We start from the raw sequence: 19,503 nt of genomic DNA on the forward strand, positions 1-19,503 counted from the left end.
TTAGTATGCGCATAAGTGTGGTGCACTGCCAAGTAAAAATATGTATAAATAAACTAGTAACTTCTAGTAAAAATATGTAATACCAAGAAATGGGAATTTACACATATGTATAACATTGTATTCAATACTAACGCCAAAAGGACCAGCGAGATCTACTCTAGCGAACGATTTTCTCATCTTGTCTACGCATGCGCAATGTCATCGTGCATATTCTGTTTTGCACATTTTTTTACCCTGAATTTGTACGAAAAATACCATATCTGCTAAAACTGTGATTTGAGCGAGGTAGACTACGCTTCATGCCTGTGAATCCATGCATTGCCGATGTGTACAGAGATTTGAAATATGAAGTTTGTTTGTAAGGTCACTTTAAACATTCGTAATGACATAATATCAGTACGAATTTAGTTGATTTGGTTACCTAGATTATGTGTATAATGTTAGTGATGACAAAACAAAAACAATGGCAAATTCAGCATTCCTGGTTCCAATGCGCAGGCTGTCATATTATTAAACTCAATATACAAGTTGACAAAATGAAATGCACCGCCGAGGTTTTTGGTCAGCAGCCGCCGGTGATTTGAACCGAAATATCTTGAGTGCAATTTTTTTTATGTGCGCGCATCTCACGCCTGTGAACTGTCAATGAGTACATGTTGTTGCCTGTGTCACTTTACTTTATCCTCGTTCTCATTTGTTTACCAGACGCTTACTTTTCTCTTCTGGAAATACTAATTTTCAATTTGGTTCACGATCCATGTTATTATAAAAACCTAATGTTGATTGTTGGTTGTTGATCGCAGAGTAATATATTGTTAGTTGGCAGTAGTTGCGTCATCGCAAGACTCGTCATGTCAACTGTGAAACTGACTTATCTGCAACGGCCCCGAAAACATCGATATACTGCTCATACTTATGCTCAATTTTGAATCCCAGAAACTGCCCCATGTAAAACACCTAGCCACATGGCCCTTGTTTAGCACAAAAATGTTTATTCAATATCTTGTACAGTTTTCTGAGCTGTGTAATATGAACTCAATCTAATGTGACAGTGAAGGAAGTTCAGTGGTTTTTTTATTTTATTTTTATGTATCGCAAGTTTTCTACTGTGAGTTCTGCTGATTGATGAATTGGCTTCACGTAAACCGGAAATCTATCGCATCACTATCATCGGTTGATTCACAAGAACTCGTGATGTCATTCGAAGTACAGGTAAACGTCGTTTTGCGCCGGTTCGATTTACGCCGATTTACAATTACACCGGTTGGTTCCGGCGTGGGATTTTCCGGTTCGACCGACACCAGAAGACAGTAGGCGCCGCGATTTTAATAGCTGACACACTTTTACACGTTGTTTTATTATATTACCGTGTACGCGAGCAGCCTATTGTGTGTGTGAAATTGTTTCAGAGTTAGTTTTTGTTTTGTTTTTAAGTAAAATAAAAAGGTATGATTGTATGTTTTATTTTATTATTATTAAAATTAAAAGAATATTTAAATATTTGTAGTTTATGCTATGATTCTGCAAGAAAGGAAGCAACAATCAAAGCAAATGAAATTGGATGCTTTTTTTTTTTAAATGTGAGAATTTAATTTAGGACTGACAAATTGGTGAGTTAGTATTTATTATAAAAAAAATATTATTTATATCAATAGATTATTATTTATTTTGTAAACTAATTTGAACTGTATTTATTAAAAACATTTATAATTTATTTTAAATATATAAAGGATATGTATTAAATAGACACGGAACCTAACCTTATATCTTATATTTGTTTTCATTTTACCCCGATTTTTTTTATGCCGGTGTCTCTTGGTACGGAACTCCAGCGTAAAACGACGTTTGCCTGTATTTCATTTTTACTAATTTTTTGTGCATTTTCAAGAAACCTCGCTGTTTAATTAAATGCTCATATTTTTGTAAGAAAACATTTTTTAAATCCAATTCCCCATAGCGCCGAACTTCCTCATTCTATTGTAATTTATTTATCAGCATGTTTTTTTATCCTTTTTTAATTAATATTTTATTAGGGTTTTAATCTGACACATTTATTTATTACTTTATTAATTTCCCGGAATTGTAAAAAATCCAGGTTAGTAAAGCATATTTTCCAGTATTCTGTTTGATAAGTGTTGTTTGAATATGTGCCTCGGTGTAAATTCTGTATTTGTGAATGAAAATGCAGTATTTATATCATCAATTAATATCATTTTATTATTTTAACAAAAACAACACGAACATCCGTCGATTTGATCGAATCCATTATGAAACTACCAGTGCAGTTTGAAAATTCCACACGCAAAGGTTTAACAAAACTTTTCTTTGAACCTTGTACGACACATTTGCAGGCAATCAATCAACTTGTTATTCTATACATTCAATGAAATCAAAACATATGATCACCTCTTGTGAGTTTCGTACATATTAGGTGTTAAAATAACTTTTGTCCTTTTTTCAAATTTAAAAATTAGCACCAAAAGATGAACAAAATGATGAAACGTAATTTGAAAGGAAAAAAAATCCCTACATGATATTGTGTTTGCTTTTATGTTACATGTATTAAAAATAGATCTAAAATTTTATTATTGTGAATATAAAAAATTGTTTCCAGACATTTATTTATATCTTGTATGATTTTAAAGTCTCAAGCTTTGATTTTATTTTTACTACATTTTGGAAGCACAATAACATATTATTATTATTATGGATAACTTATATAGTGCAATTTTTGTAATATAATACCTCAAGGGCGCTTTACAAAATGATTATATTAATAAATATATTTAATTTCAACTTTTTGAATTTGTAATTTAAGTAAACAAATTTACTTTGTTATCACATGCCACGGATTTATTCAAATGATTGAGAACAAGTAGGTTTTAAGAGTTTTCCTAAACATCACTTCACTCTCGCAATTTCGCACTTCTGCTGGGAGAGCATTCCATGCTATGGGGCCTGTGACCGTAAATGCGCGTTCACCGAATTTAGTTTGCGTAGGATAACTTTTCCTCTCGACATAGATGTAGCTGATCTAAGCGTGATACATCTGTCAGCTAGTTCATCTGGAATGCAAAGTTCCCAAAGTCAATAGAGTTTGTATTCTACCCTCTGTGGAAAACGTATCCAGTGTAATTCCCGAAATAGTGGAGTGATATGACTGAATTAAGAAAATATTTTGAATTTGTCCAAATTTTTGTAGACAAGTACTGGATTCAACTCCCTTGGGAGCTGTTAATATTAACGTATTACAGCATAGATGAAGAACATTTTAGAGAAGGTAGTATAGAAGTCTAGACATCCACAGGGCTTATGACCTGTCATTGGCTGGTTTAAGTAGCCACTTTACACACTGTGTAACATTCACCATTCTGCCCATACTGCTCATATAAGCCCTGTGGATGCCTAGACTTCTATATTACCTTCTCTAAAATGTTCTTCATCTCTGTTGTAATATGTTAATATAAACAGCTCCCCAGGGAGTTGAATCCAGTCCTTGTTTGGACAAACTCATATATTGTTGATAAATCCACCTGGTCCAATAAGAAGTACAGAAATTGAAAAAATAAAAAAATTTCAGACCTTGCCTAGTATGTAGGTGAAATAATTCAATTAGATGAATCTCACCCGCGTAAATAAAGGTTTCAGCTCTTTAACTTCACAAACATCAACAGATGAAAGAATTGAAGAAATATAGATGCTCAAATATGGGCAGAATGGTGAATGTTACACAGTGTGTTAAGTGGCCACTTAAACCACCAGTCAATGACAGGTCATACTTGACTTTTATATTACCTTCTCTAAAATGTTCTTCATCTCTGTTGTAATATGTCAACTAAATTTAGAGATTTCAAAAATAAGTCTCGCCGCGGCATTTAATACAGACTGTAGGCGAGTCATTTTATTAGTTATTTTACATATTTAAGCTAAAAGTTTTATAATGAAATTTTCACGGCCATTTTCGAGAAAGTCATTCTTATTTAATACAGAAGGTGTAAAAAATCTCACCTTTACCACTTTGTTTTACTTTAGGTGCTCATTTATAAATTTGGAAAAAAACGGACACTACTTATGTTAACACCCATGTAGAATTTAATTTGTTAATACTGGTAATAATATTGTATACATTTTATTCACGTCTATATTCGAAGGCTGATTGATATGCTCCACACCTGACCTATTATGTTTTTGTACCTCATTCTTTCACACAGTCCCCGTTGACTCGTCCAGCGACGTTCCAGCATTTAAAAAAAAACATAAAAGAGACTCTTGTCAAAGTAGTTGAAGAATAATGCTCCAGAAAACCCCTTCGGACACATGGAACAGATCAATGTATCTATGTTGTTCAGCATAGCGTAGCCCTTCCAGCAGGCAGGTTGGTCCTGTATATTGGAATATGAAACAATCTATGCTCTTAGGTAATTAATGGAATATACAAACCAATGCTTATAAACTCAGGATTATCGACCATACCGCGCAACAATCAATAAAAATGTGTAGTCAAATACACATTCCTTCAAGTCTCTAAATTGGTGTAGCCGAGCATACCCAGGAGAAACTCGGTCGGGTAGAGCCGAGGATAATACCCGCACTCTCTCATGTAGAGATAATGATCTTCTTTTGAATGTTCTCTATGATAAGAGAGTACTTCAGTTAATGTGGCCTCTAAATTATCGAGCCACTCTCGAGTCAGTGCATTGAGGAGTTGTGAAGAATTCTCAGTGCGCGGGTATTTTCAAAAACCCTGGCAGTACGCAGAATGAATCTTAACATCTTCAATGCTTTACCACTGATTGTCTCTGTGTGATCATAAAATGTCGGGTGCTCACAAATCTAACGCCCAGATCCTTAACATTCGATGTTCGTGTCAGATTCTGGTCATTCATTTTGTAGCAAAAAAAGTTTTTTGGGCCTAGTGAAGGACTTGATTCAACGCTTGGAATATATTCTATAGCTTTTCGGTAGAACATTTGTCCGACTCCTGACAACGACTCGTATACACAGCGTCGTAGCTAAGGGTCATGAGCACCCCTAGCGAGATTTGAATTTTGCGCCTCCCAAGACTTATTTTCTAGAAAGAGAAAGACAAAGTAAGGCTGTGGGTCTGCAGAGTGCGCCCCCCTGGGGGTTGCACCGCTGGCCCACTGCCTGGCCAGCCCCTAGCTACGACGCTGCATCTACACAAGGCGTTAAGCTAGGGTTTCCTAGGACAGCGGTGCCCGTATCTCAACGGCCGTAGTGAACGGCGATGCGATGGATAGTCGTCGTAACGGTGACTAGGGAGTGGTTTACTTGGAAAACGGTGTTGATAACATCGTTAAAAAATAAAACCACTCTCTAGTCACCGTTACGACGGCTGTCCACTGCATCACTGTTCATTACGGCCGTTAAGAAACGGGCACCGCTGTCCTAGGAAACCCTAGCTTTAGTGTCAATGGCTGCTATTTGAATTGGTTGAACACCCCCCATATTTACCTGATCTAGCCTCCAGTGACCTTTCGGATGACAATGAGGTCATGTGCTGTGTAGATGAGTGACTAACAGGGATCAATCAAATGATCTACCAGGAAGCTGAGCATTGCTGGAAAAGGTGCCTACAAGTCCAGGGAGACTGTGGCGAAAAATAAGATACAAAAACTTATTCTCATCCACTTCGAAATCAGTTAGGGGTGAAGCATATCAATCGACCCTCGTATTTGTTAGAAATACATTTATTTATCGGAAAAAGATTGTTAACTTAAAATGAAATTTGACAAAAAATGTTAAATTCATTATTTTCTTTTGTGCTAGACATCTGTAGAATTACATTTCTTCAATGACTAGTTCGATACCCGCATTATATTGTTTTAGAGAAATAGTACTTTCTTGCAAACAAACAATATTTTTACCCCGTAATTTAGCCGGACCCAAACTCACACCAAAGTTACATTATATATTTTAAGATAAAGTTTTCCAGTTGGTTATGCATGTCACTCGAGTTGTTTTAGCTAATTTGTGTACATAATAAGGAATGCCTTCTAACTATATATCTCTCTCTTCCCTTGTCTGTCTGTATGTGGCACTGCTGTACCGCTCATCTATCTGCCAAAAAGGTTCATACCAAGGTATTTGATAAAAGATAACCATTATTAGAGTTTGACCATAGACATTGTGACGCGATAGAGCATCATTTCATAGAGAAATGTCCCCAGAATCGTGATAATTAAGGAACTTAGATTCCGTCTGTGTATAGAGATTATTGTGACACCTAGATGGTAGATACATAACTGAATGGCTTCTTGTTTGTTGCGTTTAATGCACTCGCTTGCTGATATGTTGTTGTTGCTTGTCATTATGTTATTACAGGTATAATAAACACAAGGATCATTCAACAACTAAACTTTTTTGTTCGGGTAGTTATTCTACAGGTTTTGTAGAATAACTACCCGCACGGTGCCATCGCATGTAAAAATCAAAGCGGGAACTTTAAAAAAAAAGTTACATTTTGGCCTAGTTACATTAAATTTTTTTTTTTTAACAAAAAAAAATATCATCGTTTTTATTATTTACCCAAATATTTAAATTTTGGTGGCCATTTTCGACGAGTTGTAAATAACTCACTATTAGAAAACGGAAATCAAGTTGGGGTAGAGTGTGGTTTGAGCCTCGGACCTCTGGCCCGTGAGTCCGCAACACTAGCCACGAGACCACAACCCGATTCAAAACTATAAAATATAATCTAAAAAATATATAATCTAAAAAATAAATATTGCGAAATCTCTTTCTCCAAGCCCAGATCCATAAGTATCGGGCTATTGGGTACGGGGCGAGCTCTTTAACATCCTCGGGTTTAACCAGTGGTCCCCTGAATTAATTGTAACTAATGTTAGTAAATATCAATAATAGGAATTAATTATGTTTAAAATATTCAAGTACCAGCTTTGGCAAAAATATCCAATGATCAACATGTAATGTGGCATGTAAGCATGTTTTGATTGGAATAAAATACAACTAAAAGAAATCAACCTTAATAAATATATTTGTTGATATAATTTTGTTGGTTGTTAGTTAGTGTGTTTGCAATGTGCTAGAAAATAAATTATATTATTATTTTAATTTTGTCTGTGGAAACGCAGAACGGTTTTACCCACAAGCACTCATTTATAATGCTTAATTATCAGTCCGGTAAAAGGTCAAGAAAATACATCACCATTCCATGTCCGCTTCATAGTTGAAGCATATGGTGTCCTCAAAAAGCTTCCAGACATCTCTGTCAGCTGCCAGCTCCTGTGGTTTGCATCCCGTAATTCTGGTGAACATCTAGGACGCCGAGAACCTGATGCCTTGTAAAGTAGGCAAGCATGGTGAAGGCTCTCGGGGGGCATCTGCACTATATGGCCCAGCCAACGAACAAATCTCTTATTCCTTCATTCCTTACAAAGTCAAACCACCGCACACCTAAGAATTTCGAGACATCTATTCTCGAAACTCAGTATTTAGCTGTTTCGGGCCCTAGTGAGTTATATAGGCAGCATTCGGTTTTCACTGAGTATACATCCGAACTCCAGACAGCCTTCATATATTTTGAGCATCGAGGCACGAAGTGTTACAAAGTGCATGGGTTTTTGCAATATGAACAAGAAAATACGCAGACACAAAAAACTCATTCCAGCCACAATGAAAATTTAAAATTTACGTGAAAGTTTATATGCAAGGTGTAAGCTGAGTATTGACAACAAGCCAATAGAACAGGCCGTAGTTTCAGATACCTGGGAGTAGAAATCTCAAGTCAGCGACTTGTATACTGAAGTCCGAGAACAGGTCGACAAAGCATCAACTGTGTCGGGGTGTCTGAGGAATGTGATAGGGAGAAATAAGGGCATGTGTATCGATAGCGAGGTCAGAATATACAAGGCATGTGTGAGACCCATCATGACATATCCTGTGCGAGCTGACACTGTGCGTATAAAAGAGCCACTTAGAACTGCTGAAATGAAGGTTTTAAGGTCTGTTACAGGAAAATACTATAATTAGAGATACATGTGAAATAAAAGATATCGTGCGATGGAGCAGTTCTAGACAGAGATACTGGAGAGGCCGTGTGGGCAGGATGAACAATGACATACTTGTGTACCCTGCAGCCAATAAAATCGCATCTGCACAACGTCCTCCTGGAAGGCCACCCAGGAGATGGAGGATCAGTTAGACCTCATCACCTTAGGAGAACAACTAGTTTTCACTAACACAGATCTTAGGATCTCTTAAAAGATGTAGAAAAAGAACGAAGTTTATCTTTTTCAGAAAAACTTCACTTTCAAAAAAATATATATTTGTGATATTACCTAATATTTCTTTGAATGTTTGCTGTTGCCAGCGCCAGATCTTATGTCTAGCTCCCTGTCACTTACTAAAGAGGGACGGATATATACATCTGTAAATGAATACGAGCATCCTATTCTCCCCTCCCTTGTGAGCATGTGTGGTTCTTTGCGCCAACTGAACCTATGGTAGGTCCCGGCTGTTGCCGTAATTATTTTTGGATGCGTGATTTTCTTCTTAGACTTCAACATTTCTAAAGTCAGACAGTAAAAAGAACACACGGACACTTAGAAAGAACACAGCAAAAATGTGTACCCGATAAATTAACACCAGCAATGGCTGCTTGCCCATTATCTAATTAGGCATTTTGTAAATAAATTATAATCCTTTTGCAATTTCACAGTGGCTATTCCCAACATTATTTTTGATCATATTATGTATGTATATATATATTTTAAAATTACATTGCTTGTTTATTAACTAGTTTAATGTGAATTTTATCTGTGGAAACATAGATTTTAGTGAAGTTACCGTAAAGTAAGTATGCAACTGTGTTAATCATTGTAAATCTATGGTTTCCCATGAAAGCGATGCTGTTATCTAGCGGCCATGATAGGCAGGCATAACAAGACGGCCGTCTTAAGGACGACCAGAGATATCGACTTAAAGAGAGCTGCGCCGTTACCTAGAGGCTGTGATCACCTAATTTTATTAACTGATCAACTAATTTTAGCCGAGTCGTACTGCGGCGGAAAATTATCATTGTGAGTAGGTATATTTGGAAAGTGGTGTAGTGATCAGCGCATTTGCCTACCATGCAAGAGGTCTTGGGTTCGATTCCCACCATGGTTGACATGAAGTATTTATTTTAAAAGGTGTTTTTACGCTAGAATATTATTTCATAGTCCCTGGACTGGCGCCTGAAGCGTAAGACTGATCATCTTACCTTCATGTAACAAAAATGATCGAGGTACTCTGAGATTGGTGTACTAATGCATTGCCCTGTGGAAGATGAGGGACATTGGAAGTCATCAACTATCATAGATTAAGATGCGTAAAAATTGGGAAAATTTACAAAATCAATCAAAATTTCGCCATTTTTGGTAGTCCAAATCACATTTGCGCCAGAGAAAATGTATCAAATCTGTTTATACCGCTATGATGGTCGTCCTGCAAATGACAGCACTGCTGTTTAACTTGCTGCTAACAATAGACGCTCTCTAGTAAACCTGCGCTATTAAGTTTGTACAGACAACGTTTTAATGACGTCATCCACGGCACCGCTCTCTTATGAAACCATAGCTTTAGAATGCGTGCATTTCTATCGGTAAAAGTGTCTTGCATATTGCATAACTAGTTTGTCCCTTAATAATTGTACAGTACAGTATATTATGTATTTGACAAATATAATAACCAAATTAATCAACGATAAATTAAATATCTCCACCGACGAGCCATATAAAGTGGCTCGGTGAATCTTGAAAACAATAATACATTTGTAATGTATTTTGTGTATATCTATAATGTTTTATATTATTTTAAATAAACAAATAAAGATATATGAGGAAGGGTATTAGAAGCAAACTTAGAAATCTCCATTGAAGGAGTTACTGAGATATTTATGAAAAACTTTGAAAAAAGAATAGTGAGATTTCCAATTATGCTTCACCAACTCTATGGAATGCAAAGTTTGCGGTGTCAAGTAGTATAATTGAAATCTGTTTTTGTAAGATTTAGAGACAGTTTTATGTATAGTATATTTTTGCATCAATAACTAATTTTCCATTTTTGGTGGAGATTTCTAAGGCTTCTAATACCCTCATATATATGTAAAATCAAAGTAGGTATGTATATCCTTCTATTATTATACACAACAATATTGTCGGCCAATGCCAATGTCCAAAGTTATACTTTAGTCAGTTTTTTTAGGTATATCACAATATTATTTTTTAAAAAAAAAATTTTATTTTTTATTTTCTTTTATTCAGGAAACATACAGTACAGTTACAAAGTTTAATATTTTACACAATTGGACTTAATTCTAATGGACCAGTGAAGTTTCCATATTAAAAAGCAATTAAATGTAAGGTTAATTATGAAAGTATAAAAAAGAGAAGGAAAAAGAAAACATAATTGAAAGTTGTTTAAAAATTAAAATTTAAGTGGAAAAAATATATTTTAAGGTTTGTAGTTTGTAGTGAGTATTTACAAATGGAAATAATATTAAAAATGAAGAAAATTTGTAAGAGTAATTAAGAATTAAGAATGGAAATAAAGAATGAAAAACATGCTCAGATGTAAAAATAAAATAAAATAGTAATAACATTTTTTTAAAAAGGAAAAACATAAACACATACAATATCAAATATACTCTCTACTAAAACAGCATAATATCATCAACTTGTAAAACTCCACAAATGGTCAAAAATTATATTTTGGTGTTTTCTGCTAGGACTTCAAATAATCTATGAGTGCAAAACTTGTTTATCGTTTATTCGATTCCGAACAATCCTAAACACCAATTTTTCAATATGTTTCTAATTACGCAATCAAGCAATTAGACTTAATATATAAATATAACGTTCACAAGAAAACTCTCATAATTAATTCATATTGTCGGTGATACTGCGATGCCGCGTAACTATCAATTAACATTTTTGGCAGGGGATCCCAAAAAGCTTTCTGTTAAAATATAACTTATGATTTTAATCAACCAAAAGTACCGCTGGAGTATCAAAAAAACTATCATTATTTAGTGTAAAAATAGTAATAATTAAAAACTAAAGGCTCTTAGCCCTATAATCTATAATTAATTTATTTTCGTAAAAAAAAAAACAGGTTTTCAGTATTCCAGTACCACCGACAATATGTATAAGTCCATACGAAATATTTGTACCTCTTTCACAGTATCTAATTATTTACGCCCAAGGGTGTGGTTTACAATTTTCTTATATTTCAGAATAAGTTTGCATCACGGTCCAGAGGTTGGGCGGAGAGTGTGGCATCATCGAAAGATGAAAATCTCCACCAAGAGTTCAATCCCAAAATTCGCCTTCGATTAGATCACTTTCCCCACCGTCCTGTTGTTATACCCTATGAAATTGAAGATTCCATCACATTGGTAAGTATACATACTTCAACTGTAGGAACTCCATTAGTCTCATTAAAAATGTCGAAATACGAACTAGTATTAGATTATCCCAATTTGATATTATTTAACTACAGTTCTTTAGAAATAAATAATAAGTTCTTCAAAATAATTTGTGAAAATTATTTTAATACTCATGTCTCTGAGGGACTCTTTGATGTTAGGTTCTTTTTCTGTTTCACAAATATAGTTGAATTTGGTTAAAACGATCCCGGAAATAGCGAGAGCTAGTTTGCATGTGCGGTCTATTGCAAGTTTGCATCGTACTGGCTGTCTCGAGGCTACTACGCTCTTTGTTTTATCAATAGAGATTATAATATTAAATGTTAGAGAGAATGTGTGAAATTTGTACCCTGAAAATGAAATTTGCCCACTGCAGCTGGGATTTCTTTTGATTGATCATTTTGTATTTTTATGCGCATTTTATTGTTACTATTTAAAGTGCTAATGACTTTGGTAATGGAATATATTGATTAATAAGATGTGTTTTTCAGGATTCTGTGATGGGCAGTTTCTCTGGCCATATGGATGTGGTGGTGCGCGATTTAGACTTGACTTTAAACATGAGCACCGCGATGGGGCTGAGCGACCTCATAGAAGATGAAATTTTGGTCCCTCCGATCCCACTTGAGGTTTGTTTATTGCCATTTCTGTACCTAATAAATTGCTATAAGGCAGCAATTGTGACTACACATTTTCTCATTTTAATGTTCCTCGATCTCTGATCGTAATGTTTGTAAACATTCAGGCTCTGTTGGAAGGCGTGTCCATAAAGCTGAACGAAGACAGACCGGCGAGCAGCATCAGCTCCCCGGGAACAGTTCCCGTCAGATTGTCCCTGTCAGGACTCCGGCTCTTGCGAGGCATCGACGGAATACTTCACGTACGGCCGGCCGGAACTAACCTTCTACAGACTGCGCAACCTCCCGTTACAGGTGACCTCAAAAACCATCAAGGTTTAAAAATAATCATCATTCCATGTTCGCTCCCTAGTTGGAACATAGGCACAAGCATCTCTGTCGGCTGCCAGCTCCTGTGTATCCTCCCAAGTCAGTTTCGCATCCCATAATTATTATTTTTTTAAAATGGGAGTTGCTTATTTTTTGCCTTGCTTATTATGTTCAAGGCTTTTATTTACTGCAAAAGGTATGTTCCTTCTAACTATATGGCTGTGGCTTTGTTAAGGAACTTCTCCGCATTTGCTTTAAGAAGAGAAATTACAGAAAACTTATTCGGGAGAAGCCCGACTATTGACAGACATCAGCAGACCTTCCGTTCCACTTTGACATTTTTCTGCATTTTGTGTACTATTTTTATTTATTTCAACAATTACCTTTACTATTTTTACTCATCCCGTAGTTCTGACATGAGCTGCCGACAAACAGTCGGCAGGGGATGTCCAGAACGTCGAAAACCTGATGCCATGTAAAGTAGCAAAGTGTGGTTAAGACTCTCGGCAGTCATCCGCGGTATACAGCCCAACCAACCGTATTAACTCCGCTTGATGTCAGTTGTCCCCAGAGTTTGCTGTGTCCGTTCTCTTATTTATTCATTCCTTACAATATCAAACCACTGTAAGATTCTTCCGAGACGTCTATTCACAAAAGCCTATATTTTGCTCACAATTTATTAAAAATAATTCAAGTAAAAAAACTGATTTTATTATTTAAGTATTTTCAATCTTACCAAATAACAAGTGGATACCTAAAATACATCAGCTAACATGTGCTCGGTGTTTCTTGTCCAGACCTCAGATTCTAAGAAATTAATTTTAATTAATTTTTTCAATACAACATGCTAACAATTTTATTATTTATTGTTCCAGCATTTACTTTGCGGAAAAAACTATTTATTTAATTGATTTAGATTTTTATTATCATTAATGAACATGGATTTTATGCATATTATAGATGCCGGTATCGACCCGTTGATGTTGAAAAGACTGTCACAAGAAAACGACGACTTGCGACGTCGTCTGAATGCTTTAGAAAGATTAGCATTGGAAAATGACTCGCTTAGAAGGTAACTTATTTACTCAATTCATTTTGACTTGTGTTTTATAATATTATTATTTGTTATAGGCAGGCAGCCTTAGCTAATGCGCCTGTATCTTGTGTACTGTTTTTTGTCTGCGTTCTTCTTCCTATAATAAAGCATCCAAACAGTTTTTGAACTGGTTAACCGAAAGCGAATGGACAATTAGACTTGGCAATTTACTCCAGTCTGAAACTACCCCTCTGGAAAGGAAGATTTTCTTGGTATTGAGGTGGAATTGGGGACGATAGAGCTTCTAGTTATGACCCCGTAAATTTGTGTTGAGAATTGATTGATACATTTCATGCAGGGGCAGTCATAGTAATTATTTAATATCTTATAAGTTTCCATCAAGTCCCCTCTCTTCTATTGTTCTTCCAATGATGTAAGTCCTAGTGCTTTTAATCTACCGTGGTAAGGCATCCTTTTGAGTAATTTGGGGATTTTTGTAGCACATCTTTGGACTTTTTCCAATAGCTCGATGTCTTTATTAAAATAGGGTTTAGTACATACTGTACATTTGTTGCATAAATACATGTTCTGCATTTTTACTTGTACTTGTTTGGATTTTACAGATCAAAAGAAGAGACGGACATATTAAAAGCGTGCTTACTCACAGCACAAGATGAAGTGGCTGCTCTACTCGATGAGAAAACCACTTTATTGGAGACTGTACGATCGCTTCAGGTACTTTTATTCATTTTTCTCCATTTTTTAAAGATGATTTTTGATTTCTTGATTTTGATGTTTCCTATTTATAGCACCGAGCCCACTATATAATCTGGTCTCTAATGATGATATTCACTCAAGATGTGGTAAATAATTGTCATTTCGCAGTCTGGTTTGGAGGTGCGCGGCGGTAGCGTCATGTGGAGCCGCGCGGGGAGCAGATAGCGGCAGTGCTGCCTGGACTGTACCTCCTGCTGCCCCCCGCCCGCGCCCCCGCCCGCCCCCTGATGTCCCATCCCGGGCGCTTCCGCCCTCTGGGCCTGCGCCCGCCTTCCCTGGAAGCACTGAGAAGCTGTACTCGCCCCCGCGCTCCACCTGTCAATCTAGAGACGCTTTATTCAACTTTACGTTTTCTGCCACTACGATATTATCCATATTTCCTAAAGTGAGTTCAAATATAGACATCACATTTGAAGAAAATAAAACGTCCTTCATTGATATCACACCCCGAGAAGTACACTCACGTACGTTTAAATTAAGTTTAACCACATTTCTTTCTTAGGCGAACACTCGCATATCTCTACAATATTTTTTGAGTGAGATAGATCACAAAATTCAGTATTCTTTGAAATCAATTGAGTCACAGATATCCAGAACACTGCAGTAATTATGATGGTACAGTTTTTTGCTCATATTATAACAGTCGAATGAGCAAATACCACAATGGGCTTATAATAACTCTTAACCAATGGTGTAAAGTCAATAGATTAGAACTAAATATTAAAAAATGCAAAATAATGTCATTTCATAGAACAAAACAACCGATTTGACAACTGACAAAATTCATGTAGTTAAGTCCATCAGAGATTTGGGAGTTGTTTTGGACTATAAACTGACAAACAACGAGCATATAGATAATACAGTAAATAAATCACCGAAATTACTTGGCTTCATTAACAGAATATCCTCTGATTTTACTAATATCCGTACAATCAAAACTCTTTATTGCTCAACTGTTCGCCCTCTTCTAGAATATGCCTCCGTGGTCTGGTCTCCATTCTATGTCAATCGCATAAATCACATTGAATCGGTTCAACATCGCATGCTTTGAAAAGTAGCGTGGATGCTTGGACTAGAGAGAGGTAATTATTCTCCTGCTGATATAGTCATTGTTAAATATTTCTAGTCTACAAAAAACGTAGAACTAATATTGACTCCATATATATGTTCGGCTTACTAAATGGTATAATCGATGTTCCATCATTACTGGGACAAGTAAAATTCCATATTCCGACTCGTAGGTTGAGAAACAATGAAGTACTGTTTATCGATCAGCATAGAACAAACTATGGCCTTAATTCTTCAATGACCCGTCTTTGTCCTATTGTTAGCTCAAGACAAAATCTGGACTTTTTTGGTTTAAGTTTACAACGGTTTAAACGAGCACTAAATAAATAGTCCAGATCTTGTCTTGATGTCCCTTATGTTTGTCAATGCTTCTTTTCCTTTTTAAAAAATGTTTTTAACAATTCTTCTATTGTAATATTCATCCCTATAAATCGTATAAATGGAGAACGTCCGTCAATAAATAAGTAAATAAATAATGTCAATATACATTGAGTTACGAGCATTAATAAATTTAAAAAAGTATGTTTTTCATCTCCTGCAAAATGGCCGATTTAGACATACCGTGGCGTACTTCCGGGGTGTGATTGTTTAGTGATATTCGGAGAATGATTCTATAGAATACCACCAGAGAACAGCTCAGAAAAGTTTGAATTGATAAGTTTTCACATCAAAATTAACTGTGAACTATGAAATTACATTTAGGCACAGTATGGTGTTTATTTGGTTAAAACTTGTATTAAACTGCATTTACACAAACAGATCTCGAATCTAACTGCAATTAATATTGAATAAATACTATGCTTAATGAGAAATACAGAATGCCACGACGTAATGAGTGCGTAAAGACAATGCAATATTGGTCGTTTGCAATATCATTAGGAGTAAGACACAGAATATGAAACCAGTATCTTATATCACCGGTCGTTGCTACCTGGTAGGAAATATATTTGTGAATTAAAGTCCTTTATTTATCATTATATCAAATAATACGCAAGAAATGTTTTATGTACTTTAAGCTGTTATTTAAAATCATATTGAGATAGAGCCATTGAAACTTGAACTCCATTTAACTGATAACTTTTCCTTAACTCATGTGTGGCTATGCGGTAACGGATGTCTACCTCGGGTAAAAAACATTTAATAACTCTCTTATTTTTTTAAATAACCAACTCATATTTTTTGTAATCCTTATATGGACTTTTTTACACCAAAATAAGGAAACATTTTTATGAAAAATGCACGGGCTTTTTCTATAAAAAACAATTTCTTCATTTTGTAAAATAAATTTAAACAAACGAAAGAGATGCCAGTATTATAAGTGGTTTATTAAATTTTATAAGAAAGAGCACGAGAATATAGCATATCAGAAGACCGACAAGGACACTATTCGTTAGGGACGGAGCTTGAGTGACCGAGAAAACAATACCGAAAGAGCACGATACAGAATTATACCACTTGTGGGACAGAGAGCACATCAGTCGCGTGAAGTTTTTTGTAGTATACTAAGCTGACGCTGTATTTAACACACCGTGTTCCCGAAATGTTTCTACAATTTATTCACAATTTATCTGATTTAAATTATTTTTTGACAATTCTTGATGGAATTTCATTGTAATGATGTAATATTTACATACATTTACATATAAGTTATTAATCAAAAATACTTGGTACACTTCCACTCATTTCCACACTTAAGATAATATTTTGATTTCTATAAATCATCCTTACATTGTATAATATTCGCCAGTCTGAAGATGTCCATTAGAGGATGAAAGCGCTAATTGGTCAAACAAATAAGTGGAAGTGTACCCAAGGAAGTGTGCAAAGTTATTTCATTTAAAGTGTTCAAAAAATTTGTTCGTAACTAGTTTTAAAAAACGTGTTTACGTTGTCATTTTTGTGTATTTTAATTATGATTTGATTATATCACGTATTACGTACTATTATTTTATTTCTTACAAGTTTTTTTTGCTAATTTTTTAGGTTTCATTTCAATATTATTCTAAGAATATGTTTTAACAGCGTTTTTATTTATTCTAATAAAATCTAGTATTTATTTGCAATAAAAAATTGATATTCTTTTTTGCATTCAAATAAGAGTTGTATTAGCATAGCATACTTTCTAGTCTCCCGGTTGATCTATTTCCGCTAAATTCAGTCGTAAGTGTAATTCGGAATTCAGTCGACAACCAGACGCGGGCGGCAGCGCTTGCTGGCGGGATTTTAAAAGGAATGAACACAATTTCTAACTTTATTTTGCATAAATATGCTTTAATTTTATATTTTTTATGTAACATCTTTGAATAAAGATCATTTTTAACACATACCATTGTAAATAATTTGGTATTTTAGCTTACATTTCAAAATATCTCGACTTATGCTTGTGGTCACATTGTGTTACACCACCGGCTGCAAAGGGATTATTCAGCACAGTCTTTTAAGAGTTAAATAGGTCCTGGTACAACTTTTTACTTTCCAATAATGTAATGATGACAAAATACACCATTCAACTAGATACGTCCATTCGAAACACCTCCGTTACAAAGGATTCATATACATTTATTTTTATAGAACTTTCGCAATTCAAGTATCCAATTGTATCAGCCATTAATAACGGTGCCAAAACTCAGTAAATTTCCTGGGGAAATTCAGCTTCTAATAAGCCATACCTCATTGCTAAAAGTAAATGGGATTTATCTATTATAGATGTAACTTAAAATTCCGATAACATAGATGCGTGTACTTATTTGTCACAATCATTTGGAGATTTAAGTCTCACTAGTATAGAGTTGCGAAGAGGCAGACATGTTGGAAATTCATTCTTGAATATTTTATTATAGGTATATCTGATATCCGAATTTCAAAATAATATCAACGTTGCGAAGACCAATTATTTGAATAAGAATATTGGCGAGGCGAGCAATAAGCAGACACTAGATGTCTTAGCTTTAAATTGAAAATCATAAAGGAATTAGGTAACAGTAGGCCGTTGCGTTACTGCGTGTTCCGGTAGAAGTTTGTTCCATGTGGAATATTTATTTTATGTGTTTTTTGTACTTAAATATTTTCAATGTTACCACGGATCGGCCCCTAATATGTTGGAATGATCACCTGACCTTTGTGTAATCGACGAACAAGGTAACAAGTAATGATCGGGTTCTATAAAACGATGAAACACGCTTTGTTGGAGTGGGAATAATCAACATTTACTTACTGATTTCAAACAGAACACATATAATACATACATGTAAATAACGAAGTTTTCATTCGAGAGAATACAGTAAATATTTTGAAAATGAACTTTTTGCAAATGTTAGATTTGTGTGTTGTTGAAGATGCTTGGAGTAATAATTGGAGTATTTATTATTTCTAGTTTATTATAAATATACGTAAATACTAGAAAGCTGAGCTTAAGTCTGTTTAGTGGGAAAGAAAAATCGATAAAACGACGGCATTCGCAAACCTGGACCATTAAAAATTAGAGTAGATTTTAATTTTTTTGATAAAAAGAAATATTAGCGTTCTTATAATCTACCCAAATATTTCAATTTTGGTGGCCATTTTCAACGAGTTGTAAATAACTCACTATTGGAAAATGGAAATCAAGTTGGGATAGAGTGTGGTTCGAACCTCGGACCTCTGATCCGTGACTCCGCAACACTAGCCACGGGACCACAACCCGATTCAGTTGAAATAACAGAGTCCCATCCTGAACTACAACAGCTGTCAGTGTTGTCGGTTACGTCAAGTTGAATCTACAACACCGAATGATCCCATTTTCGGTTATTGCAGAACCTATCAATGGAAGAGTTAACCCGATGTTTTATAGCAACTATTATACGCGGTTTTCGAGTTTTGAAGCATTGAAATCAGTGAAATATTTGTGTTTGGAAAACCATTGTTTCCTAAATACCCTGTGAGGTTTTGAATTGTGGCATTAAATTGGAAATACAGGATAGTTTTCCTGTAAGTTGTGCTTATATTGTATACTGTTAACCAGTGATATGTAAAATTGTATAGCAAGGTGTGTGAATATTTAAAAAAGCATATGTTTGCCGGTGTATCGATTTGGGCAGCTGGCTTTCATCGCTATATGTTGTTAATAATATTAATATTTGTGTCGGTGTGAGGATTGTTTTCGTATATTAAAATTGAAACGTAAATTTGAATAGACACTAATATAAATAATATTTTTCAATGAGTACCTTAGAGGATGTCCAGATTTC

At 35.1% G+C, this 19,503-nt stretch overlaps 1 protein-coding gene across 1 annotated transcript in view; it reads left to right on the plus strand.

Moving 5' to 3' along the window:
• LOC148285577 (bridge-like lipid transfer protein family member 3B) overlaps positions 1–14,991 on the plus strand; it is a 38,327-nt gene extending 23,336 nt beyond the window's left edge. Inside the window, 6 exon segments of the mRNA XM_088243472.1 lie at positions 11,258–11,419; positions 11,941–12,078; positions 12,195–12,381; positions 13,357–13,468; positions 14,056–14,167; positions 14,318–14,991. Coding sequence (XP_088099598.1) covers positions 11,258–11,419; positions 11,941–12,078; positions 12,195–12,381; positions 13,357–13,468; positions 14,056–14,167; positions 14,318–14,374 — 768 coding nt within the window. The 3' untranslated portion in view covers positions 14,375–14,991.
• Positions 14,992–19,503: the final 4,512 nt, after the last annotated feature.

This window comes from Micrasema longulum, unplaced genomic scaffold (genome assembly GCF_059751315.1).
Source record: "Micrasema longulum isolate JH-2025_06_02 unplaced genomic scaffold, ASM5975131v1 h1tg000023l, whole genome shotgun sequence".
In the NCBI taxonomy this organism is placed as follows: Eukaryota; Metazoa; Arthropoda; class Insecta; order Trichoptera; family Brachycentridae; genus Micrasema; species Micrasema longulum.